The sequence below is a fragment of the Podarcis bocagei genome (genome assembly GCF_964188305.1).
Source record: "Podarcis bocagei genome assembly, chromosome: 10".
NCBI classification, from domain to species: Eukaryota; Metazoa; Chordata; class Lepidosauria; order Squamata; family Lacertidae; genus Podarcis; species Podarcis bocagei.
This window is the reverse complement of record NC_138135.1, coordinates 71,863,533-71,887,620: the sequence shown is the minus strand read 5'-3', so window position 1 is coordinate 71,887,620 and position 24,088 is coordinate 71,863,533. Positions and strand designations below refer to the sequence as shown.

Below are 24,088 nucleotides of genomic sequence, written 5' to 3'. Positions count from 1 at the left end.
TCACGACAAAAACAACAACACAACAACTATATGAAGCTTCAAGCACCATACAGAGACAGAACTTGGGAACCCATGAAGATTGTTTCAGGTAATTTGTTATTCTTACATAGGCATACAAAACGGGGGGGGGGGTGCACACCACACTTTCCAGTAATTGTATTATTCAATAAAAAGTGTGGTAAACAATATTCATCCCATTACTAGCCAAGAGGTGGGCTTAAGAACTGGACTGAAAGCACACTGAGTTTTCAGTATAAAATAGGCTTCAAATGAAAATGGCTGCTTTTTATGAGACCAACAGAGGTCATATTTCACCCACAATGTACAAAGGATATTTCATTTACTGGTTCAGGGTCAAAGATGCCAGATTGAGTCAATCTGTTGAAGTTTAATCAAACCTCCACTAGTGTTTTGCCTGATTTTTATGAATTACTAATTTGTAAAGTTATCAATTGTCTTCCAGTATCCCCTTCTTCTATTCTTCATTTTCTCTCTCTCTAAAGTATCACCATTATGGAAACAGGACTAAACTTTGTCCTTTTTAAAATCATAAATATCATCTCCTTTTTCACTTACTAATGAAACCTTTCCTTTCCACATTATATCTTCAGACATTGAAAATTGAGAGGAAAGCCCAATTTTCATAACATTTTCAGATAGTTAACATTAACTCATCCAGATTCATATTCTGCACCTGCTTATATATTCTCACTGATTCATATGAGGCTTATATATTTCTTTTAGATTTGTTGTTTAATATTTATTTTATTCATCTTCTGCTCTTATGTACGGTTCCCAGTGGTCTCACATCCAGATTACTGATCCACATCTCTTAGCTTTAATAATAATAATAATAATAATAATAATAATAATAATAATAATAATAATAATAATAATATTAATGCTTAACTGTTTCTAGAATCCAGTTATTGGGACTTGTATATTTTTTCTGTGCCAATGTCTTTAATACTCCACCACAGCATATAAGGCTCCAAGGAGGCCTCGGGACATTGCTGCTGCCACTTTGCCGTGAGCTTGTGGGGAGGACCGCTCCCCCTTGAAGCCCTTTTTCCACCTTGGGCCTGGGGGCAGGCCCCATACTCACCTCCGCAGCTTATGGGGCTCCAGGGAGGCCTCGGGTGTGTGGGGTGGGGTGGGTGTTTAGTTGGGTGGGGGAATTTGTTTAATTTAATTATGTTTTGTTTGTAACTTTGTTTTTTGTTTTTATAGTTTTATTGTTCTGTTAGTTTGTTTTTTGTATAGGCTTTAATTTGATTTTAAGGGGAGGGGTCAGGGCTGCCTGGGAGTGGGTCCCAGCAAACAAAATGGCTGGGGCAGGTTCCATAGGGGGGGATGCACTCGGACAACCGATCTCAGTGATCATGGGTAGGAGGAGGAGTTACGCTAAGACCAGACCATGTCATTACCGAGGAAGCAGGCTTAGTCGTTGTCTGAGGACTATCCCTGCCTCCAGGTCTGGTCCTGACCGGAAGGATACTGGAATCAACAAGGGAAACCCACACGACCTGAAAGTGTTGCTGTGCAATGCCAGGTCAATGATGAATAAAATCACTGCCATCCACGACCTGATTGTGGATGGAGGCTTTGACCTGGCATGTGTGACAGAGACCTGGTTGGATGAAGCAGATGGGCCTGCCCTTGCCGCTGCATGTCCACCAGGTTTCTCTTACGCACAGCAACCCAGGTCTTGTGGGCGGGGAGGGGGGGTTGCAGTGATTTTTAGGAAGTCATTAGTTTGCACCAGGCGTCCTATTGGAAAGACCCAGTTCTCTGAGTGCATGTTCTGGAAGTTGGGCAATAGGGGCAGTACAGGATTCCTATTGGTGTACCGACCTCCCCGCTGCACCAAGGATTCCCTGCCCGAGCTGCTTCAGGTCGTGGCGGATGTCCTCCTGGAGACACCTAGTTTGGTTGTCCTAGGGGATTTTAACATCCATGCCGATACGACCTTACAAGGGGCCGCTCGGGACTTCGTGGAAAGCATGGCCTCCATGGGGCTGTCCCTGAATAAGTCTGGCCCAACTCATAGCCACGGGCATGCCTTAGACCTGGTGTTCACCTCTATGGATGTTGGTGATCTGACATTAAGTAAAAGCGAAACCAAAGAAGTGCCATGGTCAGATCACTTCCTGGTGCAACTGGACTTCTCCGCGACCCTTCCCCACTGCAGAGAGGTGGGACCGATTCGGATGGTCCGCCCCCGCCACTTAATGGATCCAAATGGTTTCCAGAGAGCGGTAGGGGATGTTTTATCCCATGTTGATGGCCTTTCAGCTGATTCCCTGGTGGCCCGCTGGAATGTGGAGTTAACCGGGGTTATTGACTGTTTGGCTCCAAAGCGCCCTCTCCGATTGCATGGAGCCTGGACAGCCCCGTGGTTTTCCCCGGAGCTGAGGGCAATGAAACAATCGTTGAGACGACTAGAGCGCCGGTGGCGGATAACCCATTCTGAATCTGACCGGACACGGGTTAGAGCTCAATGTCGAGCCTACCAAGTGGCGATAGCGACGGCGAAGAAGACTTTCTTCACCGCCTCTATTGCATCTGCGGAAAACAGCAGCAGGAGACTCTTTCAGGTGGTTCGCACTTTAGCGGAACCACCTGCTCCATCAGGGCCCAGTAGGGGCAACATGATCTCCTGCAATGACTTTACAAAGTTTTTTGCAGATAAAGTCGCTCAGATTCGAGAAGAGGTAGACTCCACCATGGGAGCAGAGCCGGAGCGGGAGAGTGCTAGAGTCCTGTCTAGTCAAGTTGTGTGGGATCAATTCCAATCTGTTACCCCCGAGGATGTGGACAGGCTGCTTGGACGAGTGAAACCAACCACTTGTCTCCTTGATCCTTGCCCATCCTGGCTTATAAAAGCTAGCCGGGAAGGACTGGGCTTCGTGGGGTGGTGAATGCTTCCCTCCGTGAGGGAGCCTTCCCAGACTCGCTGAAAGAGGCGGTTATTAAACCGCTTCTTAAAAAACCATCTTTAGATGCGGCCACGATAGCCAACTATCGCCCAGTCTCAAATCTTCCATTCTTGGGCAAGGTGATTGAGCGAGTGGTTGCTGAACAACTCCAGGCACGCCTGGAAGAAGCGGACCATTTGGATCCCTTCCAGTCGGGAGTCAGGCCTCATCATGGGACTGAAACTGCCTTGGTCGCACTGGTTGATGATCTCCGGCGGGCTAGGGACAAAGGTGAGAGCTGTTTCCTAGTTCTGCTGGATCTCTCAGCGGTGTTTGATACCATCGACCATAACATCCTTCTGGACTGTCTTGAGGGGCTGGGAGCTGGGGGCACTGTTATACAGAGGTTCCGCTCCTTCCTCCTGGGCCATGTTCAGAAAGTGGTGGTGGGGGATGAGTGTTCAGACCCCTGGGCCCTCACTTGTGGGGTGCCTCAGGGTTATGTCCTCTCCCCCATGCTTTTCAACATCTATATGAAGCCGCTGGGAGAGATCATCAGGGGATTTGGGCTGGGTGTTCATCAGTATGCGGATGATACCCAGCTCTACCTCTCTTTCAAATCAGAACCAGTGAAGGCAGTGAAGGTCCTGTGTGAGTGCCTGGAGGCAGTTGGAGGTTGGATGGCGGCTAACAGATTGAGGTTGAATCCTGACAAGACAGAAGTACTGTTTCTGGGGGACAGGAGGCGGGCAGGTGTGGAGGATTCCCTGGTCCTGAATGGGGTAACTGTGCCCCTGAAGGACCAGGTGCGCAGCCTGGGAGTCATTTTGGACTCACAGCTGTCCATGGAGGCACAGGTCAAATCTGTGTCCAGGGCAGCTGTTTACCAGCTCCATCTGGTACGCAGGCTGAGACCCTATCTGCCTGCGGACTGCCTCACCAGAGTGGTGCATGCTCTGGTTATCTCCCGCTTGGATTACTGCAATGCGCTCTACGTGGGGCTACCTTTGAAGGTGACCTGGAAACTACAACTAATCCAGAACGCGGCAGCTAGACTGGTGACTGGGAGCGGCCGCAGAGACCACATAACACCGGTCTTGAAAGACCTACATTGGCTCCCAGTACGTTTCCGAGCACAATTCAAAGTGTTGGTGCTGACCTTTAAAGCCCTAAACCGCCTTGGTCCAGTATATCTGAAGGAGCGTCTCCACCCCCATCGTTCTACCCGGACACTGAGGTCCAGCACCGAGGGCCTTCTGGCGGTTCCCTTACTGTGAGAAGCCAAGTTACAGGGAACCAGGCAGAGGGCCTTCTCGGTAGTGGCGCCCGCCCTGTGGAACGCCCTCCCACCAGATGTCAAAGAGAACAACAACTACCAGGCTTTTAGAAGACATCTGAAGGCAGCCCTGTTTCGGGAAGCTTTTAATGTTTGATGTATTATAGTATTTTAATATTCTTTTGGAAGCCGCCCAGAGTGGCTGGGGAAGCCCAGCCAGATGGGCGGGGTATAAATAATAAATTATTATTATTGTTATTGATGTCTAGATACCTTAGTGCAGGTGTGGGAAACCGTGGCCCTGCAGATGTTGCTTAGACTAAACTTCCCATCATCCTTGACCGTGAGATGAGGCTGATGGAAGTTAGAAGCCCAACATCTGAGGGGCTGTATAGGCTCCCCAATCCATCTGTCATTCACCAATGACAGGCAGCTTACACATGCAAGCCTACGTACCTGTCACTATGCAGTTTTGAATGAGAATGCATGACAGCATGATAACATATTGGCTTTAATGAGACAGTATGTATATCAAGGTGGTATTGGGATTCCACTATTTATGGAGGCTGGAAAAAGCAACCACTGTTGTGGAAATGGCCGTTGGATTTGAAATGGCTTCTGCACACTAGGGTGACACATTTTGGCATGTTTAGCTTCCAATATGGAAGGACGAGAATAGCTACATATCCCTCTTTGATTCAAATACAGTGGTGCCTCGCAAGACGAAAAGAATCCATTCTGTGATTCTCTTTGTCTAGCGGTTTTTTCGTCTTGCGAAGCAAGCCCATTGAAGGATTAGCGGATTAGCGCTATTAGCGGCTTTTAGCGGCTTATCTGCTGATCGGATCAGCTGATAAGCGGCTTAGCGGCTTAGAAAAAGGGGGGGAGGGGAAAAAACCAGCAGGAACTCGCAAGACATTGTCGTCTTGCGAAGCAAGCCCATAGGAAATTCGTTTTGTGAAGCACCTCCAAAACGGAAAACTCTTTCGTCTAGCGAGTTTTCCGTCTTGCGAGGCATTCGTCTTGCGGGGCACCACTGTATTAGATGTAACATGCCATCATGAATAGCTATACATGTTTAAACTTTAGAGTTTTACTCTTAAGTGGAGCAGAATGCTTTTAAGTTCAATTTCAGGCCATGGTTTATTTTAGAATTTTCACCTAGCCTCTAACTGAACCCAATGATGCATCCCCTAGTAATTATACCACATACATTCTTTAAAGCACGGACATATTGACATCATTAGAAGACTATAGAAAACTGGATATGCTTCTCAATATTAGGTCTCCACACTTCTAAACAAAATTACATTTGTGCAAAATTATGCTTAGCGTATACAGCTTTCATTTTCTAAATGGTGTTAGAAGCATGTGTTAATTGCTGTCTATTTTAAATGTATGATAATTAAATGTTGAAAGGGTATTGATCCAATCTGGCACAGGGAAGCAAGATATTAACAAGGCCTAATTACCCAATACCACCCACACACCAACAAGAGCTGGCTGCTTATGTGTTTTGAAATATAGATTTTTAAAATGCTTTATCACAGGAAGACACACACACAACGTGTGGGAGCTTTGTTTAAAATGCGACACTTCAACAGAGAAAGAACTGCCATGTGCTATTTCCTCTCTCAATATTTCCAAAACAAATTAAAAATAGGAAAAATGCTTTTGATCATACAGCATCCCTAATGTTTTCCTGTGGATCAGCATACACTGATTATGTGTACATATACATTAGATTATGTGCACATAAGTTAGTTATGTATGTATGACTATCCAAAAAAGAAAGAAAGAGGAAGAAATTAAGAACCAATGTGATCCAGACAGACAACTGGAGAATTAAATTGCTGGTTGAAGTGCAGCTTAGCCAAAGATTGCCTGGGTTGGTCAACTGCAGGTCAGACTGCAAAATGGCAATGATCCACCCAGTTCTTAAGTAAAATCATATTTTAAAAGATGCTGTTTACATGCATGGAAAATAGAAGAGAAACTGAAGGAGAAAACATTTTTCCTAGAGTTGTTTTTTTTAAAGGAGGCACCCACCAAAGTTCATTTGCTTAAAGCATTTGTTAAGACCTCCCAAATCCTAGAAGAAGCTTTATATCAAACCATTACAAAACCATCAGAATTTCCAATATGACTTGTTAAAGTGAACGTTTCTATGGAGATAGGCAGAGCTGTAGAAGCCAGAGACATAATTAAACAGAATTCCAGATAGTTAGCATGTTGCATCCAAAACATCAGGAGTCCTCTAGGCACCTAACATTTTGACGCATGAGTTATCATAGGTTACATATTATGAGAATTAAGGTCCAATTCTGGACAACTCTCACTGAAATGTGTGTAGGTAGCATGCAGCAGTAGTTCTTGGTGCATTAGTCTCCTAAAGTTACCTGGCTTCATCCACAAAGAGCTCCAAGACAAGGATTACTGTGTGTACTTCCCTAGTGTGGGAACCTACACCCCTACTGTGTCTGGTCTATTCCATCTCCTAGCACCGCTTACCCTTCATGCTTAATGTATACAGCTTTCATTACTTTATAATGCATAATAATAATAATAATAATAATAATAATAATAATAATAATAATTATTTATACCCCGCCTATCTGGCTGAGTTTCCCCAGCCACTCTGGGCAACCCTCAATCGAGTATTAAAAACAATACAGCATTAAATATTAAAAACTTCCTTAAACAGGGCTGCCTTCAGATGTCTTTTAAGAATAGGATAGTTGCTTATTTCCTTGATATCTGATGGGAGGGCGTTCAAAATGAACAAAAACTTTTTACCTCTTCATTTTACTCCCGTGTATAGGAAGAAAAGCACTCCAGCCAAACTTACAGAGTGTTTTAAATATGCTGGCAAGGACTATTCTTCATCAGCAACCACCACAAAATTGTTTGGCCCTGAAACACACACAAGGCAAGAGCAAATAAATGCTTTAAGGCCTGGAACTTGGTTGGGACTCTGAACTAAGATTTTGTGTTTCACTTGCCAATCTGGGCTTGAAATTCCCTTTCAAGGGAGTCTCCTGGGTGCAAAGAGATACACTTGGGCATAATTCTCATTAAATAATTATTTTTTATCAGAGAGAAGCAGAAAGACATTGTGTAAAGTAGATTCACCAAAATGAAATTCAGATTATGACAGAAGCCGGACAACCAAGAAAATGCTGGAAGATGCAAGTTCTGTCAAGGCCAAGTGGCCACAGGCCTGAGCCTATGTATTTTATTGAAGTCTGTGCCATCCTAAACCCTAGGGAAGTGGTACCTGCATGTGGTGTTTTTCCTTATAACTGGAAAAAACTGACTTGGTGAGCCAACCTTGTTACAGTCAGCACGAGCAAGGGGTATAGGAACCAGACCTTTCTTAAAGTGCACATGTATTCTGCAGGGGGTTCACATTAATAGCAACCACTTCTAAAGTAATAACCACCTTCCGTGATGTAAAGCTCTCGGTCCCGCTTGTACTAATTAGCCATGAAATATTAATAGCAGTTTAACCTCCTCATCTCCTTAAATACACAAACGCAGCACATAATTGGAAGACAATTGAGAATAGCCTCTCAAATGAAAGCCTGTTGGAAAGCAATCTACTTGCTATCAGTTGTCCACCATTCCATTTTATTTTATTTTACAAAAGCAGGTTATTACTATCACATAGAGGCACGAAACTCAACCAGCACTTCATTTCAACAGTTGCTATTCTTCAGGTGCTACTTGGTTTCTTGGGATTCCATTTGTTTAGAACACATTCCCCTTCAAAAAGAATACTTTACGAATGCTCATCAAGTCTAGCATACATTACACCTTTGCATTTCTCCATCTTAAATGTCAATAAATCAATAAATCTCTCCTAAAATTCTACTCTAGGCATCTGTTTCCTGTATTTCCCAATTGACTTGATCTTCATATGCCATGCCCATTAACTTCTGCAAAGCACCATACAAATTGAGCTTGTGACTTTACCTCTTATTTCCAGACCAACCGTGCCTTACAAAGATGTCTGCAAGTGTGACATTAATCCCGCCACGTGGAAATCCCTTGCAGGTGACCATCGTGTCTGGAGGGAGTCATTCATTCATTCATTCAATTTCTATGTAGCTTTTCACTCACACGAGTCAGTTACCAGAGGAGGAATGACCACTGGGAGGAGTGCAGAAAGAACAAACTTCATGGTATACCTGTATGAGCATAACAGGACACCTTTATCTGTCCTAGCTGTAACAAAACATGTCTCTCCTGTACTGCTCTCTCAACTACAACAGGCACTGTAACTCTCCAACACTTCACCCCCGAAGCTGCAGCCGTCCACTCTCTTCACTGCACTAACATTCCAATTATGACTCAAATCCCCACATGCACAAGGGGGAGGGAATTAAATGAGATAAGTACTTTGTTCATGTTCTCTTTCCTGAGCGCTTCTGTAGAACATGTGAAATGGTTCATAATGGCTAGCAGAACAGAAATAGTAAAAAATGCAGTGTGGCCTTAGTAAAGTATGTCTTTCAGGAATATAGCCCTGAAACACTTATTGCAAAGCTTCCTCCCTCCCCCCTGCTCAATCGCAAGGTTGCTTGATGCTATTTTAATTTGCACTTCCGGATGTAGTAATGTGGTTATTTTCCCCACCATGTAACTAAGGCAAAATTCATGCAAAGAATATAAAGTATGTAACAATAAAGTAGAAATACATATGAATATTCACTGAAACTTCAGTCTAGCAGTTTATTATAGGCCTGGAATCCAGCTGTGCTTATATCTACTTATATACTTGCTGACTATAAAATAGTCAACATGTGGGCACATCTGAAAAGATTGTGTTGCAGAGCAGCAACCAATTCACATTTAAATCTTGAATGCTATATGGGACACATTCCCTGGCAGTCATTCTTCAGACACCTGTAAACGCTTTGTTTGTGCACAAGACATGCAGAAAAACAAGAATTTGTTTAATTTGGACACTTCTGAGTTTTAAAGAGACACTCCAAAAAGCAATGAGTTTTGTCTGAAACTTCTAATATTTCCCCCTTTTTATTATATTAACAATTATACTATTTTAAAAAACCAAGCAGAAAACTGCTATATTTATTTAGCAATTCTTTGCATATCTCATTTTTTTCTGAAGAAACAGGAAAAGAACACCTATGGTGTTAAATCAATGCATTTATAAATATGTTTGGAGAATGATGAGTTATGTGGTTCTATTTAAGATATTCAGACTGTGGGTAGTTAGTTCCCATTAAGAATGAAAATATACAGGTTGGGAGCGTACCTCTGGAAGCAACATTGTCACTTGAGGTCTGTGAAGGGGCACCTGTCTCAATATCTGTCATTTGTTATGAGGAAGAGATTTTAGGTACCCTCCAATTGTCGGACAAGTTGATTCACCTTTGGACTGTTGGATCTTATCATTCACTAGAAATGTGGTACTGAATATATGGAGGATATAGGAAGCTGCTTTATACCAGGTCAAAATATTTGTCCATGTAACCCAGTACTGTCTGCTTTGACCGGAAGCAATTCACCAGAGTTTCAGGCAGAGATTTCTCCCACCAACTGCTATCTGATCCTTTTAACTGGAGATGCCAGCGATTGAATCGGAGAACTTATGCATGCCACTGAGCTACGATCCCTGGAACTAATATATACTGGACGCTGGTGGCGCTGTGGGTTAAACCACAGAGCCTAGGACTTGCCGATCAGAAGGTCGGCGGTTCGAATCCCCGCAACGGGGTGAGCTCCCGTTGCTCGGTCCCTGTTCCTGCCAACCTAGCAATCCGAAAGCACGTCAAAATGCAAGTAGATAAATAGGAACCGCTCCAGCGGGAAGGTAAACGGCATTTCCGTGCACTGCTCTGGTTTGCCAGAAGCGGCTTAGTCATGCTGGCCACATGATCCAGAAGCTGTACGCCGGCTCCCTCGGCCAATAAAGCGAGATGAGCGCCGCAACCCCAGAGTCAGTCACGACTGGACCTAATGGTCAGGGGTCCCTTTACTTTTAGCTTTTATACTACAAAACACATAAAGATGAAGCTTCCAAGACTATCAAAGCAAGCCCCACAAAAAAGCCTAGGTCCCTGGGTAAAACAAACAATCACACAAATAAGAGGTTAGCTGTACACATACATTGAATCCCATCTTGTTTACAACGCTACCAACAACAATAGAGTTAAAACCTTACTATCTTTGCTTTTAATATTTTTCTATAAATGGTAGCTTTCAGCACAGCACACACTTTCTGCACATTTCCCTCTCACTATTGAATTTCCTTCCTCACACTAGCAAAATTAAAGTCAGTGGGGGAAGGAACACATCTCTCAGGTTCCCAACAATAACCATCAAGGTTGACAGACGTCAGTTCTTCCTCATATAAGTCTTGAAAGTGAGCACCTCTGTGGAAGTACACCAATTTCAGCAGTGGTTAAAGATCATTTTAATAAATCAGATGTTTAAAATTTGAATCGAGAGCTGTTTAACATATGCCTCTTTTTATTTATAATTATGTTACAACAGATATAAATTCAAGAAAAGGCTAAACCTACATTTACGATCTCAAACTAAAATACAGACCCTTTATCACACAAGCTAAAGCCTGCCTTTTATGTAAACAGATAGAGTCAAATATTTATTTGTTTCTTTGTTTATTTAGAGCATTTATATTCCAAACCTCTAGTCAAAGATACTTATGATATATAAAATCACAATTCCATGAAATGAGTGCAAAACCACAAAAGAGAAAGGGTCAGCAGCTAAAAAACCCAATTCTTGAGTTGCATAAACATTGCATTTAGAGTTTAGTTTCTGACTCAGGCTCTGGTCACGACATCACAGAAGACACTGACCCCTGTTGTCTCAACAGGGTCATTTCCTGGGCCATTACTTCTGTTTATTATGTCTTCCAGTTACTTGATCTTTGCAGCATGTTCAAGCAATCTAGTTTTGAATATTTATGACTATCAAAGATATTTACTTTTGCTATTGTGGAAGGGCACTGTTCTGTCCAGTAACAAGCAGCCCTTTCTAAAGCACTGTAGGCATCTCATCTTGCTTAGCGTCTCTCCATATGTAAGGGGGTCAAAACAAAAACAAATTTCACAATCACAACACACCTTTTCTCCAAACAAACATAATTCTGAAATTTGTGTGTGTGTGTCTCTCAGTCTCTCTCTCAATATATTTCTGATTTATCATGGGGCATGGTTAACAAGATTACCCTGCACTACCTCTTATGCATTAGCAACACCAAATATCCATGTGAATTAGAGTGTATTATGTCATTATGGAATTTATCTTACTGATTCTGTGGTACAAGGCTGGGAATGAGTATTTTATGGCATTTTAATACATTTTTATTGTGTTCTAGCCGATTTTTGCAGCTTAAAAACGAAATACTCGGTCTATTCTGTCTATTTTAAAGTCACATAAATTTTGTTAAACAAATACCACTGCTTAATGATTGCCAAATGCTGTGGTGGAGGGATATCAATAACACGTTCCTCAATATATTGGAAAGAGAAATGAAAGTGAGTAAGGGAAAAGGCAATTAATCATGGAATATTCTGTTTTTATTACAATTACTGTATCAAAGGCAAGATTTAAAGCAGAACAGAGGAAGTAAGGATCAAGGTTAATGCCTATTCTGAAGAGAATTTACATAAATTAGGCTGTGCTACTGAACTGAGAGGCTCATTTTGCCAATTTATTCTATGTGAGATCACAGAAACCAGTGACAGAAAATTTATATTTACAACACCTTCCCTCTTCTCCCTCCAGACACATTCACAATACTCAAAGCTATGTTCTCCTTTGAATCAGAATCATTTACTTGTTCCAAATGTGAAGTTCCTCAATTTTCTCCACCCCTTTGGATTTACAACCTCAAAATGTTTGTTGAGACAATCCTCACGTAAACAGCAAAAGTGCTTTTTAGTTGAACTAACAAAAAACAGGTCATTAAGCTTCGCAGGGAAGATGAAGGCCACCATCGTTCTTCATTTTTGTTTTAATCCCAATCTATCAACTGGAAGCATAAGCACTCAGAGACCTATTAGACAGCTGAAGAGTTTTCATTAAAGACACCTGCCTTATTTATTCTGTATTAGGTGGCAGGACAAGATCACCAACAATGTAGTCGAAGAGCGCTAACCGTGTAAACACAGAGGCCGTCATAATCGACACTCAGCTGGGAAGGACACATTGTTCAGATGCATGACATCAGAACGGAGCAGGTGCTAAGCTGGCAGGTGGTAGAAAGCAGCAAGTAAGCGACATAATACAAGCTATAAAAAGGACTTCAGTGAAGAGGCTTCTGTCGGGTGCAAGAGGGATATTTTCTATCAGGACACTCTTGTTTGTCAATGGACAAGAAGTGAAGCGCTTCAAAAAATGTAATCCCCCCAGCATTATCCATGCCTCTTATAAACCTCCCCTCTCTTTGTCATAACTGTTTCCACTGCCAAATTGTAGACTGCAAGGTACCATCAGCTCTGCTTAGTAGGAAAGTGTCCTGTACCCTGATAATGCTTTTGGTCCCTCCTGCCACTTTGCAATGGGTGGGTGTACAAACGATGATCTGAGTCTTTCATTTTCATGGCTTCCCAGTCTCCATACAACCAATCCCCAAAACTGGCAGCGAAGATTGCATATAGTCATACCTCGGGTTAAATATGCTTCAGGTTGAGCATTTTCAGGCTATGCTCTGCGGCGACCCGGAAGTAACGGAACACGTTACTTCCGGGTTTCGCCACTCGCACATGCGCAGACACTCAAAATGACATCACGCGCATGCGCGGAAGCGGCGAAACGCGACCCGCGCAGTCGCGTGTTACGTTCTACTCAGGATGCGGACGGGGCTCTGGAACGGATCCCGTTCGCATTCAGAGGTACCACTGTATACACATTTGGGCAGGGTGACAGAGATAGAGGCCAAACAGAATACTAAATTTTAAGAACGTTACATAAAGGCAACAAAACCTTGCTGCATTTGGGTAGAATATGAGGTTTTAACTTATGCCCCAATTATTCCTAGCAGGTAGGTATTTGGTTTTGACACCAAGAACCTCAAAGACTGAGACTGAGACCTAGTCTAGTGAGGAAATGAGACTGTGGTCACTCAGTTCTCAAATCTCCTCCAGGCACCAAAGGAAACGTTAAGAATTGTCCCTGCAATTGTCAAGTAATTTGAAGCATCTGGTTTGGATTAACCTGGTATAAATACTAAGAATCTGTATCTTCTTCACTTTCATGGTCACAGATCAGTATCATCAGCCTTCTGCCTGAGATCTATTTGCTATATCCCAAAAATAATCCGAAGGATCCTGGGAGGAAATGAGCTAGAGATTTCTGCGATGATCTTGTGTTTTTTTCTGTTTTTTAGAATATTTTGTGTTGTAAGGTAAAGGTAAAGGGACCCCTGACCATTAGGTCCAGTCGGGGCCGACTCTGGAGTTGCGGCGCTCATCTCGCTTTACTGGCCAAGGAAGCCGGCGTACAGCTTCCGGGTCATGTGGCCAGCATGACTAAGCCGCTTCTGGCGAACCAGAGCAGCGCACGGCAATGCCATTTAACTTCTCGCCGGAGCAGTACCTATTTATCTACTTGCACTTTTTGGTGTGCTTTCAAACTGCTAGGTTGGCAGGAGCAGGGACCAAGCAACGGGAGCTCACCCCGTTACGGGGATTCGAACCGCCAACCTTCTGATCGGCAAGTCCTAGGCTCTGTGGTTTAACCCACAGCGCCACCTGCGTCCCATTTTGTGTTGTACACTGCCTCAATGTTTTACATGAGTGGTACATACTTTTAAAAACAGAATAAATAAAATTATTCCCCAGTCTCAAACTCAGTTATGCAGTCCCATGATCTCAGCATTGAACTTACAATGCTCAACAAACAAGAAACTCAAGGTCCTCCACAATAATTCAAAGACCATTATAAGGCCAACTTTGACTACATCTATTTTTTAATGTGAAATTCAACAAGGAAAGAGTTTAAGTAATGACTCAAGCAAGTAATCATAGCGTTACTAAACCAAGAAATGAGCAAACCCATGTACCCTAGAGAAATATTTGCATGTGAAATAAATTATTCCTAGGCCCAGAAATCACTATGTCTGGATCCAATTTATATTTCCCCCTGGACTGCCTCTCAGTCACATATCTCAGGTCAAGATACACAGTCTTAGATGACACTTAAAATAGTTTTACTAAGATAAAAAAGGTATAATCAAATTTGAACAGCAGATACATAACTTATAAGGAATGCTCAGAGTAAAAACAATTTAAAGAGAAAAAATGTTCAATCAGATAATAATTGAAATAGTGTAACCTTTTAAAAGCATCAGTTATAGAGGTTACATATTATTTCCTAAGAGTTACAAAGAAAAAGATATAACCAAAATTAGGCTTCTCTAGGGTGTGAGAATGTCTACTTTTGCCAGATATTAAAAGCCTTTTTATTCCCATTAACCATAAAGTTATAATATATGTGGGTCTAATTATCCAAATGAGATTTAAGTGGTCATAATACAGATAATCATGTAGTTTCCAATTACTCTAAATCCATTAATTTCCTTATTTAGCAAAGCCACTGGCTTTGCAATTTCCATTTCAAAGGTCAAGCCTACCTGTCTTACAAAGGCTCAGGCCTTGTACTGTGCTGTTGCTGTGCTACTTATAAAATTTTCTCAAGTTACTCATCCCAATTTTTTTCTGCTTCAAATATAATTAGCTGAACATGATACATAGGCCTTCCTTCATGCTGTAAATTTGACAAGGGTTAGAAGTCTGGAACACTTCTAAAATAATAGCTGCTTTGGCTTCGGTTCCAGAATGACTGCTACTGACCTTAATATTGGAATATTTGGATATATGCATATCATTCTCAAGCATAAACTCGCCACTCTATACTTGCAGGCTCCTTCAGTACCAGATCCCTCACAAATACTCTCTCCCTGAAATAAATATGATTTTTTTGCTGACATATGCTATAGTTTTATCAATACAGTGCACACAAGTCCTAAAAATGAATTTAAAAAAGAGAGAAAACTGCCATGTAGGCAATAGCATGAAACCAGCAGGTTTGCTGAAAAGCGAACTGGCAGTGGCTTTGCAAAGTGCATAGAGTAACACCTAAACAGTCTTGAGATATATATGAAAATACCTCTATGTTGCTTAAAGAACACATGTGAGTAATCCACAGTAGCTGAATTTGCCCAATGCTGAGATTCAAAACCACTGTACCCTTCCAAGGGCATCACAGAAAGCTCAATGGCCTGATTCACATGTCACACTAAGCCAGGCTTCTAGAGAGGAAATGGAGGCCACTTTGCTCTGAAATAGCTGTTCGGCTGCTGAGCTGAGGTAAGCCATGGTTTGGTTTAGCATGTTGTCTGAAGCTAGGCTTGTGTTTCAGCTATTTCCTGGCAAACCATAAACTATAATCAAGGTTTGTCCTGTGGCTTGTGATATACTATTTATGAGCAAAAGAGGTAATATTTACACCTTCTGTTTCTTAATTCAAATATTTTTTTTATTTTCATTTGGATAACAGCATCGTCTCTTAAAACATTTGTTTATATGTAATCATACAGTATGTATTATTAACGTTTAGAATTTCATAAAAGACCAAATGCTGGTATATGGGATGAACACTATAATCTGAAGATTTAAACACAGAATTATTACTATTAATCTGTTATTAGTGTTCCGTCTGTGGGTAGCAGCAGGGTAACTGAGATTATCTTCCTTCAAATACTTAACGCGGCCCCATTAGGTGCTATAGGAAAATACTGTTTAAATGTGGGAAGCCACATTTGCATTCTGTCCATCTGATCAATCAAGCACTGCCTTAAAAGCACTTAAGCTGTTAATTGCGCCCAAAATGCTTCTATGAATCAACTCTCAAGGTTGCATATTTAGCTCTTCTTTTTGCTATTTGCAGGAAGTGAAATGTCCTTGTTCTCTTTACATCTAGCTGTCACTTTCTGGGAGGGTGACTGATCAATTCCAGAATACTGTTCAAATAGGTGAAACAGGTGTGAAGAGGGGAGTCGCTAGCAGAGTTGGGCGCCCAGAGAGGCTTGCAAGATCATCCTTAATGGAAACAGGCAAGGCCAGGACAAAGAAGAGAGCCTCAGCTGCGCTTTGTTGCACAAAGTCTGGCCACAGGAAGGGAATGCTGGACAGGGACAGTAATGGACAGTGAGCCATTTCAGTGGAAAGGATACAGCATCACTCCCATCACTATCATAACCCAAGGGCTGTGTGGAGGTGGTACCACCTCCGTCCCATAAAGGACCTGCTAACAACAGCCAGGAGCTCTCAAAGGCAAGAAACAAGGTAATAACTGTTCAGATGCTGTTCCTGGGAAACTGAGGAAAATCTAATATTTTTACTGGGATTGTACTATAAAACAACAGCATGGCATTTATACAGTCATTTCAAGCGCCTAAAGCCCTTCGCATTATCTCAGTAATCTTTTCAACAACCCACAAAGCTAGAGGAGTATTACAGTGGTGCCTCGCAAGACGAAATTAATTCATTCCGCAAGTTTTTTCTTCTTGCGAGTTTTTCGTCTTGCGATGCACGGTTTCCCATAGGAATGCATTGAAAATCAATTAATGCGTTCCTAGGGAAACCGACTTCAGACCAGGTCCGGGGACAGTCTGTCCCCCGACCTCTTCTGAAGGCTGGGGGGGGGGGACAAGGGCTTTTCTTCCCACCCCCAGCATTTTAAAATCGCCCCGGGACAGCGGAGGACTTCTCCGCTGTCGGGGCGATTTAAAAGCCCCTGGGAAGGCAGGCAGGGGGGACAAAGACTTTTGCCCCCCGCCAGCCTTCAGAAGAGGTCCTGGACTCTCTCTCCTGCCTTCAAAAGCCGTCCGGGATAGCGGGAAGCGCTTCCCTGCTATCCCGGACTGCTTTTAAAATGCTGGCGCTGGGGAGCAAAGCCTTTCGGGACCCGCCAGCCTTCCTGGACCTCTTCTGAAGGCCGGAGGGGGGGGAAGGCTTTGCTCCCCACCGCTAGCATTTAAAAGAGGTCCCCGGAGATTTCCCTATGGGCTTTCGTCTTGCCAAGCAAGCCCATAGGGAAATTCGTTTTGCGAAGCGCCTCCAAAACGGAAAACCCTTTCGTCTAGCGGGTTTTCCATCTTGCGAGGCGTTCGTCTTGCGGGGTACCACTGTATTACCCCCCATACAGCAGATGCAATTTTAGGGCAAGAGAAAGATATAAGCTGAACAACATGGTGACCAGGTTGTTGGTTTCTGTCTGTCTCGAGACACTGGAGTGTGCCTCAAAAATGTTACACTTTTAAAAAGCTTGGGACAAATCTATTCTTTCTTTACCAAAATGGGTATCTTCATTTACAAGTCCTAAAGACAAGCTTCTGCAAGCCTTTTTGAATAGTGTTAACTTGTTCTACCATTTCAAGGAACAGGATTTCATTTAATTTCAAAAACTTTGAAATAAAAAAGGCTTTCTGAATTCCAGAAAACTCATGAACAAAAATATTCCCACCCTCAACTGAAAGAGAATTTTAACAACCCCTCCAAACCTGTCAACAAAACTACAAGAGGCATCTAAGTGACAGATCTCTTTTTTCTCATTTTCAAGCTTGCTTTATTTAGAAGAGTTATTAAGAAAAGTTGCACCATTACCACTTAATTAATCTTTGCTCTACTAAGAGATAAACCAGATGTGCTATTACGGTCTTTGTTCTTGTCTACATAAGGATGAGCCGATTATTTAGCTCCAAACAATAGGAGCTTGTATTTAACAGCAAGATTAAAAAAGGCAGTAAGTAACAAGCTTCAGCTGGATTTGTTTGAAATAAAAACACAGGCACAACAGAAAAGAACAGGAGCTGCCCAACTATAGCTCAGTTAAAGATATCACACCAATTCATTGTTCGTACTAATTTTAGTTTAGAATGCAAACCACTGTTTGAGCTTCCAAAAGTACAGCACAAAACCCAGTTTGTCTGCTTCTGTTTCCCATCCTCTGAGTATTCCCCTTCATAATTCCATGATGCAGCAGCCTCTGGAAGTGCAGCAATAGCTGTTAACTACAATTTATCATTTCAGACATCACACAAAGCAACAGATAACCTTCCTTGACCATGGTGTGTGTTGCCTGTGCGGTGTTATGCCACTTACATAAAAACAAACTGAGCAAAGCTAATCAGTAAACTGGGGTTTCTCCTCTGAACAGCAGGCTTCCAAGCATGACCTTGGGAAAAATGCCCCCACTCTTGGGATAAAAAAAATCACTTTCTGCAGACTCCAACACTAGTTCTACTGAAGTACATGAATGAGTTAATACACAGAGAAAAGTCAGCTCAGAAATGCAGTCAGACACCATTAGCAAATACTTTCACTTGAACTTCTATCAAGGTTTGGAGCAGAAATGTTACCAGAATTTAATTGCTGGCTTGCAACTGGAAATCTATATATAAGAGCAGGGATGAACATCCTACGATTTTAATTCTTAAGGACCAGCATCTATTTTTACGGTATTTTGCTGAAAAACTGTAAGAACTAAATAATGGTGATTTTCCATCATTGCTCTTTCCCAGGCTTCGTGTAACCAAAGGTCAACAAAATCTTCATTTGCTGGTAACCAGGTAGATCATATTCACCAAAAACAAAATAAAAATACAATATTAAGACATACCACACAGAAAACCTACACTCCCTTGATAATATAAAATGGTACATTCTGCAGTTTCCAAAGTAGTCAGATAATCTTTCGTCTGTGTAAAATTTCCAAATGTCCATTAATTTCTACTAAAAATGAACAAAAAATACTGAGATCACTTGTGAGAATGTTGGTAAATAGATGCAAAGTGACAACACCAGTGAATTGAATAGAAATATGCATCATAATATGCAGCACAGTACATTTAATAAAGTCTGATTAACTGCAAAACATAAACTAGGAAAAAAGCTTCCATTTTCAGAAGAGGAAAAAGGTTTAAAATCAATTAAAATGACTACGACTTATTAGTGACTGCATCCCATCACCTTTAATTTGTTTTATAAAAAATAAAAAATTCTAATGGGAAATATGGTGTTTTTCTCTTTTCTTCTTTTTGTTCACACCAATGGCAAGCCTTGACATTCTATTAGTAATTTGCTATAAAAAGTACAGCCTGCTCATTTTCTTCAGTGCAACAGCAGGTTCTCTGAAAGTGCCACATTTCATACTGAAGTGCTAACCAAAGCTACCATGCTGCGCTTTCTACACGTCTAACTTGAATGTTCTTGCCACATTTGTCACAAGTGAAAGTTTTAAAGAAATAACAAGAAAATTATGGCCTTTTAAACTTCTTTCCATCCCCTTCAGCTGAATGAACTGGTGACAACTCATTCCATCTGGCCTAAGAGGTAGATTTTATTATCAGCTATCAAGGCAAGACTTGCAGAAAACCTTGTTTTAAAGAAAGATGATGACCCGTTCAGCTCTTAGTCAATTCAGAATCCCTTGTCCATTCTAACTGTTCAACAGAATGACTTAAGACTGACCAACTATATAGGCATGTACATTTATAGACAAAATTTATATAACACCTAAATAGCCTATTCTTCCAGTAGTTGTCTGAAAAGTGAAAGGGGACTGACCATTTTTTGGGACAAGCCATAAAAAAACTTCACCAAAACAATACCATTGTGCACAATCTGATGGGATTTTTTTTTCTGCTCAAGAATCACTGGAATTATGGAAACTACAGAAGTTTATCCATGCTCTTATGTGGTGGTCTCCATTCATTTCATACCAAGGAAAATACTCCAGGAATCAGTTTGAGATGTAATTTACAGAACCAGTGAAAAATAAGGATAATTATAGCCATGGCAATGCTTGGAAGAAGACTATAACTATTAAATTGACTTATTTATTCAACAGAGAAACACAACAAGTAAGGTTCCTTTCCAGCCTATGTAGCTGACACCACAGACTGTTCCCATGGAGAAATGAGTCAAAAACCCCTAAACCTTAGACCTTATTTTGGAAACAACAGTTTATTTAAGTTCATCAAGCCCTTTGGTTTGGAAAATATCCCTATATTTCTGTGATGAGTTGTTAGACAAGTCTCTCACTGGATTTAATCACTACATAAACTTTGGACAATAATTAAGAGCACAGTAATTGGAGCTTGCCAGGTTCAATCCATTTGAAACAGATAAGAAAAGTCGTGACAGGGGGATAATCTGTCACATTGTCCCTCCTTCAAAAGCCCAAAAATTTTGGTTGTTATTCAAACACAGTCCCTTTGGCTCTCTCCAGCTGGAAGCATGGTGAAAGTAGTGCTCATTATTTTGACTGAGTCACATCATATTAGAATTCAGTATTTTGGTCTAAGTGATACAGCTGTAAATATGAAGTGCATTCTTAATCAAATCAAAAGCTTAAGTTATACCTCATGGCCAAATTTTGGTTAGAAACTGTGATGTCCAGGGCTATGCCTTGCTGAGAAATCTTTGTCCCTATGACTAAAAGAGATAAGTTCCAGACAGCACCATTTTGATAATTATATGGTACACTCTACTCCATGACTAAGGTTTGTGGTGACTTTGTGGAAACTCGGCTGCTTGCTCCGGGGGCTTTCAAATTCTTAAACTGAGATTTATCTATGTCAAGGTTAAAGAAAAGCTGTCTGGTGAGCTACCACCAGCTCACAGTGGTGGCCCCTCTGTCCCCTACCTGCCACCACAGGGATTTCTGAAGGATCATCTTGGCCTGAGGAAAGCAGAAGTCAAAGCTTGCACTGTTGTGCTTCCCTTTTTATACTAACATTTAAACCCGCCCCCAAAAAACAACTGACACTGATTGCTATCATAGTCTTTTGTGAAATCAATGCTATAAAGGAGGAATGGGGAACCTGTGACCCTCCAAATGTTGTCCCATCATCCATGGGCTTTGACCATCTTGGTTGGGGTTGATAGGAGTTAAGAGTCCAACATTATCTGGAGTGCCAAAGTTCCTCATCTCTGCTGCAAATCTTCAACTTATTAAGTACTGGGACTTAAAGAGTTTGACAGTACAGTGGTACCTCGCAAGACGAACGTCTCGCAAGACGGAAAACCCGCTAGACGAAAGGGTTTTCCGTTTTGGAGGCGCTTCGCAAGACGAATTTCCCTATGGGCTTGCTTCGCAAGACGACAGCCCATAGGGAAATATCCGGGACAGCGGGGAAGCGCAGCGCGTCTTCCCCACTGTCCTCGGACCTCCTCCGAAGCCGGGCGGTGGGGCGGGAACACCTGCCCCCGCCACCCCGCTTCGGAACGCTGCTCTGAAGCGGGACGGGTGGGGCGGGAACAGCTGCCCCCGCCGCCCTGCTTCGGAACGCTGCTCCGAAGCGGGGCGGTGGGGCGGGAACACCTGCCCCCGCCGCCCCGCTTCGAAACGCTGCTCCGAAGCGGGGCGGGAACACCTGCCCCCGCCGCCCCGCTTCGGAACGCTGCTCCGAAGCAGGGCGGTGGGGCGGGAACACCTGCCCCCGCCGCCCCGCTTCGGAACGCTGCTCCGAAGCGGGGCGGGGGGCGGGAACACCTGCCCCCGCCGCCCCGCTTCGAAACGCTGCTCCGAAGCGGGGCGGGAACACCTGCCCCCGCCGCCCCGCTTCGGAACGCTGCTCCGAAGCGGGGCGGGGGGCGGGAACACCTGCCCCCGCCGCCCCGCTTCGGAACGCTGCTCCGAAGCCGGGCGGGGGGCGGGAACACCTGCCCCCGCCGCCCCGCTTCGGAACGCTGCTCCGAAGCCGGGCGGGGGGGCGGGAACACCTGCCCCCGCCGCCCCGCTTCGGAACGCTGCTCCGAAGCCGGGCGGGGCGGGGCGGGAACACCTTCTGAAGGCGGGCGGGGGGGCGAAAGTCTTTGTCCCCCCTGCCTGCCTTCCCAGGGGCTTTTACAGCGCCCCGGACAGCGGAGAAGTCCTCCGCTGTCCCGGGGCGATTTTAAAATGCCGCCCGCCAGCATTTTAAGATCGCCCTGACAGCGGAGAAGTCCTCCGCTGTCCCGGGGTTTTTTAAAATGCTGGGGGTGCGAAGAAAAGCCCTTGTCCCCCCCCCAGCCTTCAGAAGAGGTCCGGGGACAGACTGTCCCCGGACCTGGTCTGAAGGTGGTTTCCATAGGAACGCATTAATTGATTTTCAATGCATTCCTATGGGAAACCGTGCATCGCAAGACGAAAAACCCGCAAGACGAAGAGACTTACGGAATGAATTAATTTCGTCTTGCGAGGCACCACTGTAGTATACTACAGAAATACTACTAATTTTATCCAGCAAATTAAATAGACATTGTATGTGTATCTAAGCAGGACAGATGCCTTCTCCTTACCATAAATATTATGAAGGGAACTGTAATGCTACTTGGTATGTGACATGATCTGCCCTTTCCTGTTGCTAGAACAGTGTAAACAAATGCAGTTCCTCATGAGTAAATACAGTGAACAACCAAGGTGCTTCCTTTCGATCCAACAGTCACTTTAGTATGGTGTAGTGGACAGAATCCTGCAAGATCCAGGTTCAAATTTCTACGTGGCCATGAAGCTTGTGTCAGTCACTATCTTTCAGCCTATTCTGCAGCTAAGGGTTGTTGCAAGGACAAAATGGGAAAACTATATAGAAGTTCTTTTCAGCACCTTTGTGGAAGGTCGATATGAATGTGGAAAGACAGATTTTATGATCAACTCTTGTTCAGACTAATCACACAGGGGCGCACTTATCTTCTCTACACCTGTTCTTAAATTTATTTGTTATTTCTGTAGGAGGGAACCTGTTTATGTAATATACCCTGTAATTTGGGACACCAATACATTCACTGGGCAGATTCCAGCAGAGCAGAGCATAATTCTTTAGGGTCCGTTAGTTAAACATTAACAAACAGTGCATGTAATCTTATCAAGAATTTGTCCAGTATTTCTTCTATCCATCCCCAGAATGTAGCAAAGATTTAGTGCTTGTCATCTAACTCCTCTAGCTTAAACTTCGAGATGCTATCTCCTTGTAGAAAATGAGTTCAATGACATGTAACGGAAACCACAAAAGGAATGATTTAATAGCCATACAAAATATACTCACTTTTCAATTTCCAATAATAACTTCTCTTCTCCTTTGCAATGATCCAGTCAAAAGTGACAACACATCAAGGTAAAAGTTGGACAGTTTCTAGAGTACATAATCACCAGGGAGGGGAATCCTGCATCACTTTTATCACATATGAACGTTCTTAGGGAAGGATTATCAAACTTTCTATCCACAGGTCATATCAAATTGTCTTCTGAGAACCCAGGTGGGTCCAGGGAGTAGTTAATGCCTCACTGTGAGAAGCAGTGGTACTAGCTTCACTAAAGGAGGTGGTGGTGGAATTCCCTCCTTAAGAGGATCTCCCTGGACCCAGAAGATTGTGAAAACATCTCCGCTCGAGGGGGTGGTGTCCGTGCAACTTGAGGTTTGTTTTAAAGAAGTTTATTATCCTGACCCATTTCAATTTTAGCATTGAAAGAGCTTTGGTTGCCCTAACCAATGATCCGCCTTGGGAGAGAGACAGGGGGAATGCAACTCTGTTGCTTCTCCTTGATCTCTCACTGGCTTTGGATTCCATTGAGCAAGGTATCCTGGATCAGCAATGCAGACTGTGAGTTTGAAGCACAGTGTTTCAGCAGTTCCACTCCTACCTACAAGTAGGTTTCAGGGAGTGACCATGGGGAAGCGGGCTTGCTTGGCTCACTGGCAAGTCCCACAACACCCATATGAAGCCACTGGAAGGGTGATCTGTGGATCTGGGGAGTGGTTATCAATATGCAGATGAGACCCAGTTTTCCCTAGAACAGTTTTAAAACCACTCTGGAGCATGGTCCTACCTGCAGTATAGCAGGACAGAAGCAA

The 24,088-nt window shown here is 43.0% G+C and overlaps 1 protein-coding gene across 3 annotated transcripts in view; it reads right to left on the bottom strand.

The window, feature by feature from the left end:
• The window catches only part of ORC5 (origin recognition complex subunit 5), a 103,409-nt gene that overhangs the window by 25,767 nt on the left and 53,554 nt on the right, over positions 1-24,088 (bottom strand). The window contains exon 14 of one of the 3 annotated variants that reach the window (XR_014012541.1): positions 6,991-7,107. The exons of 1 other annotated variant lie outside the window; for it this stretch is intronic. Coding sequence is in view for 1 of the 2 variants with exons in the window: in XM_081211747.1 (XP_081067873.1) it covers positions 7,051-7,107 (57 nt within the window). In the remaining variant the exon portion in view is untranslated. The remainder of the gene's footprint in view (positions 1-6,990; positions 7,108-24,088) is intronic. One more of the 3 variants, XM_081211747.1, reaches the window with a different exon arrangement.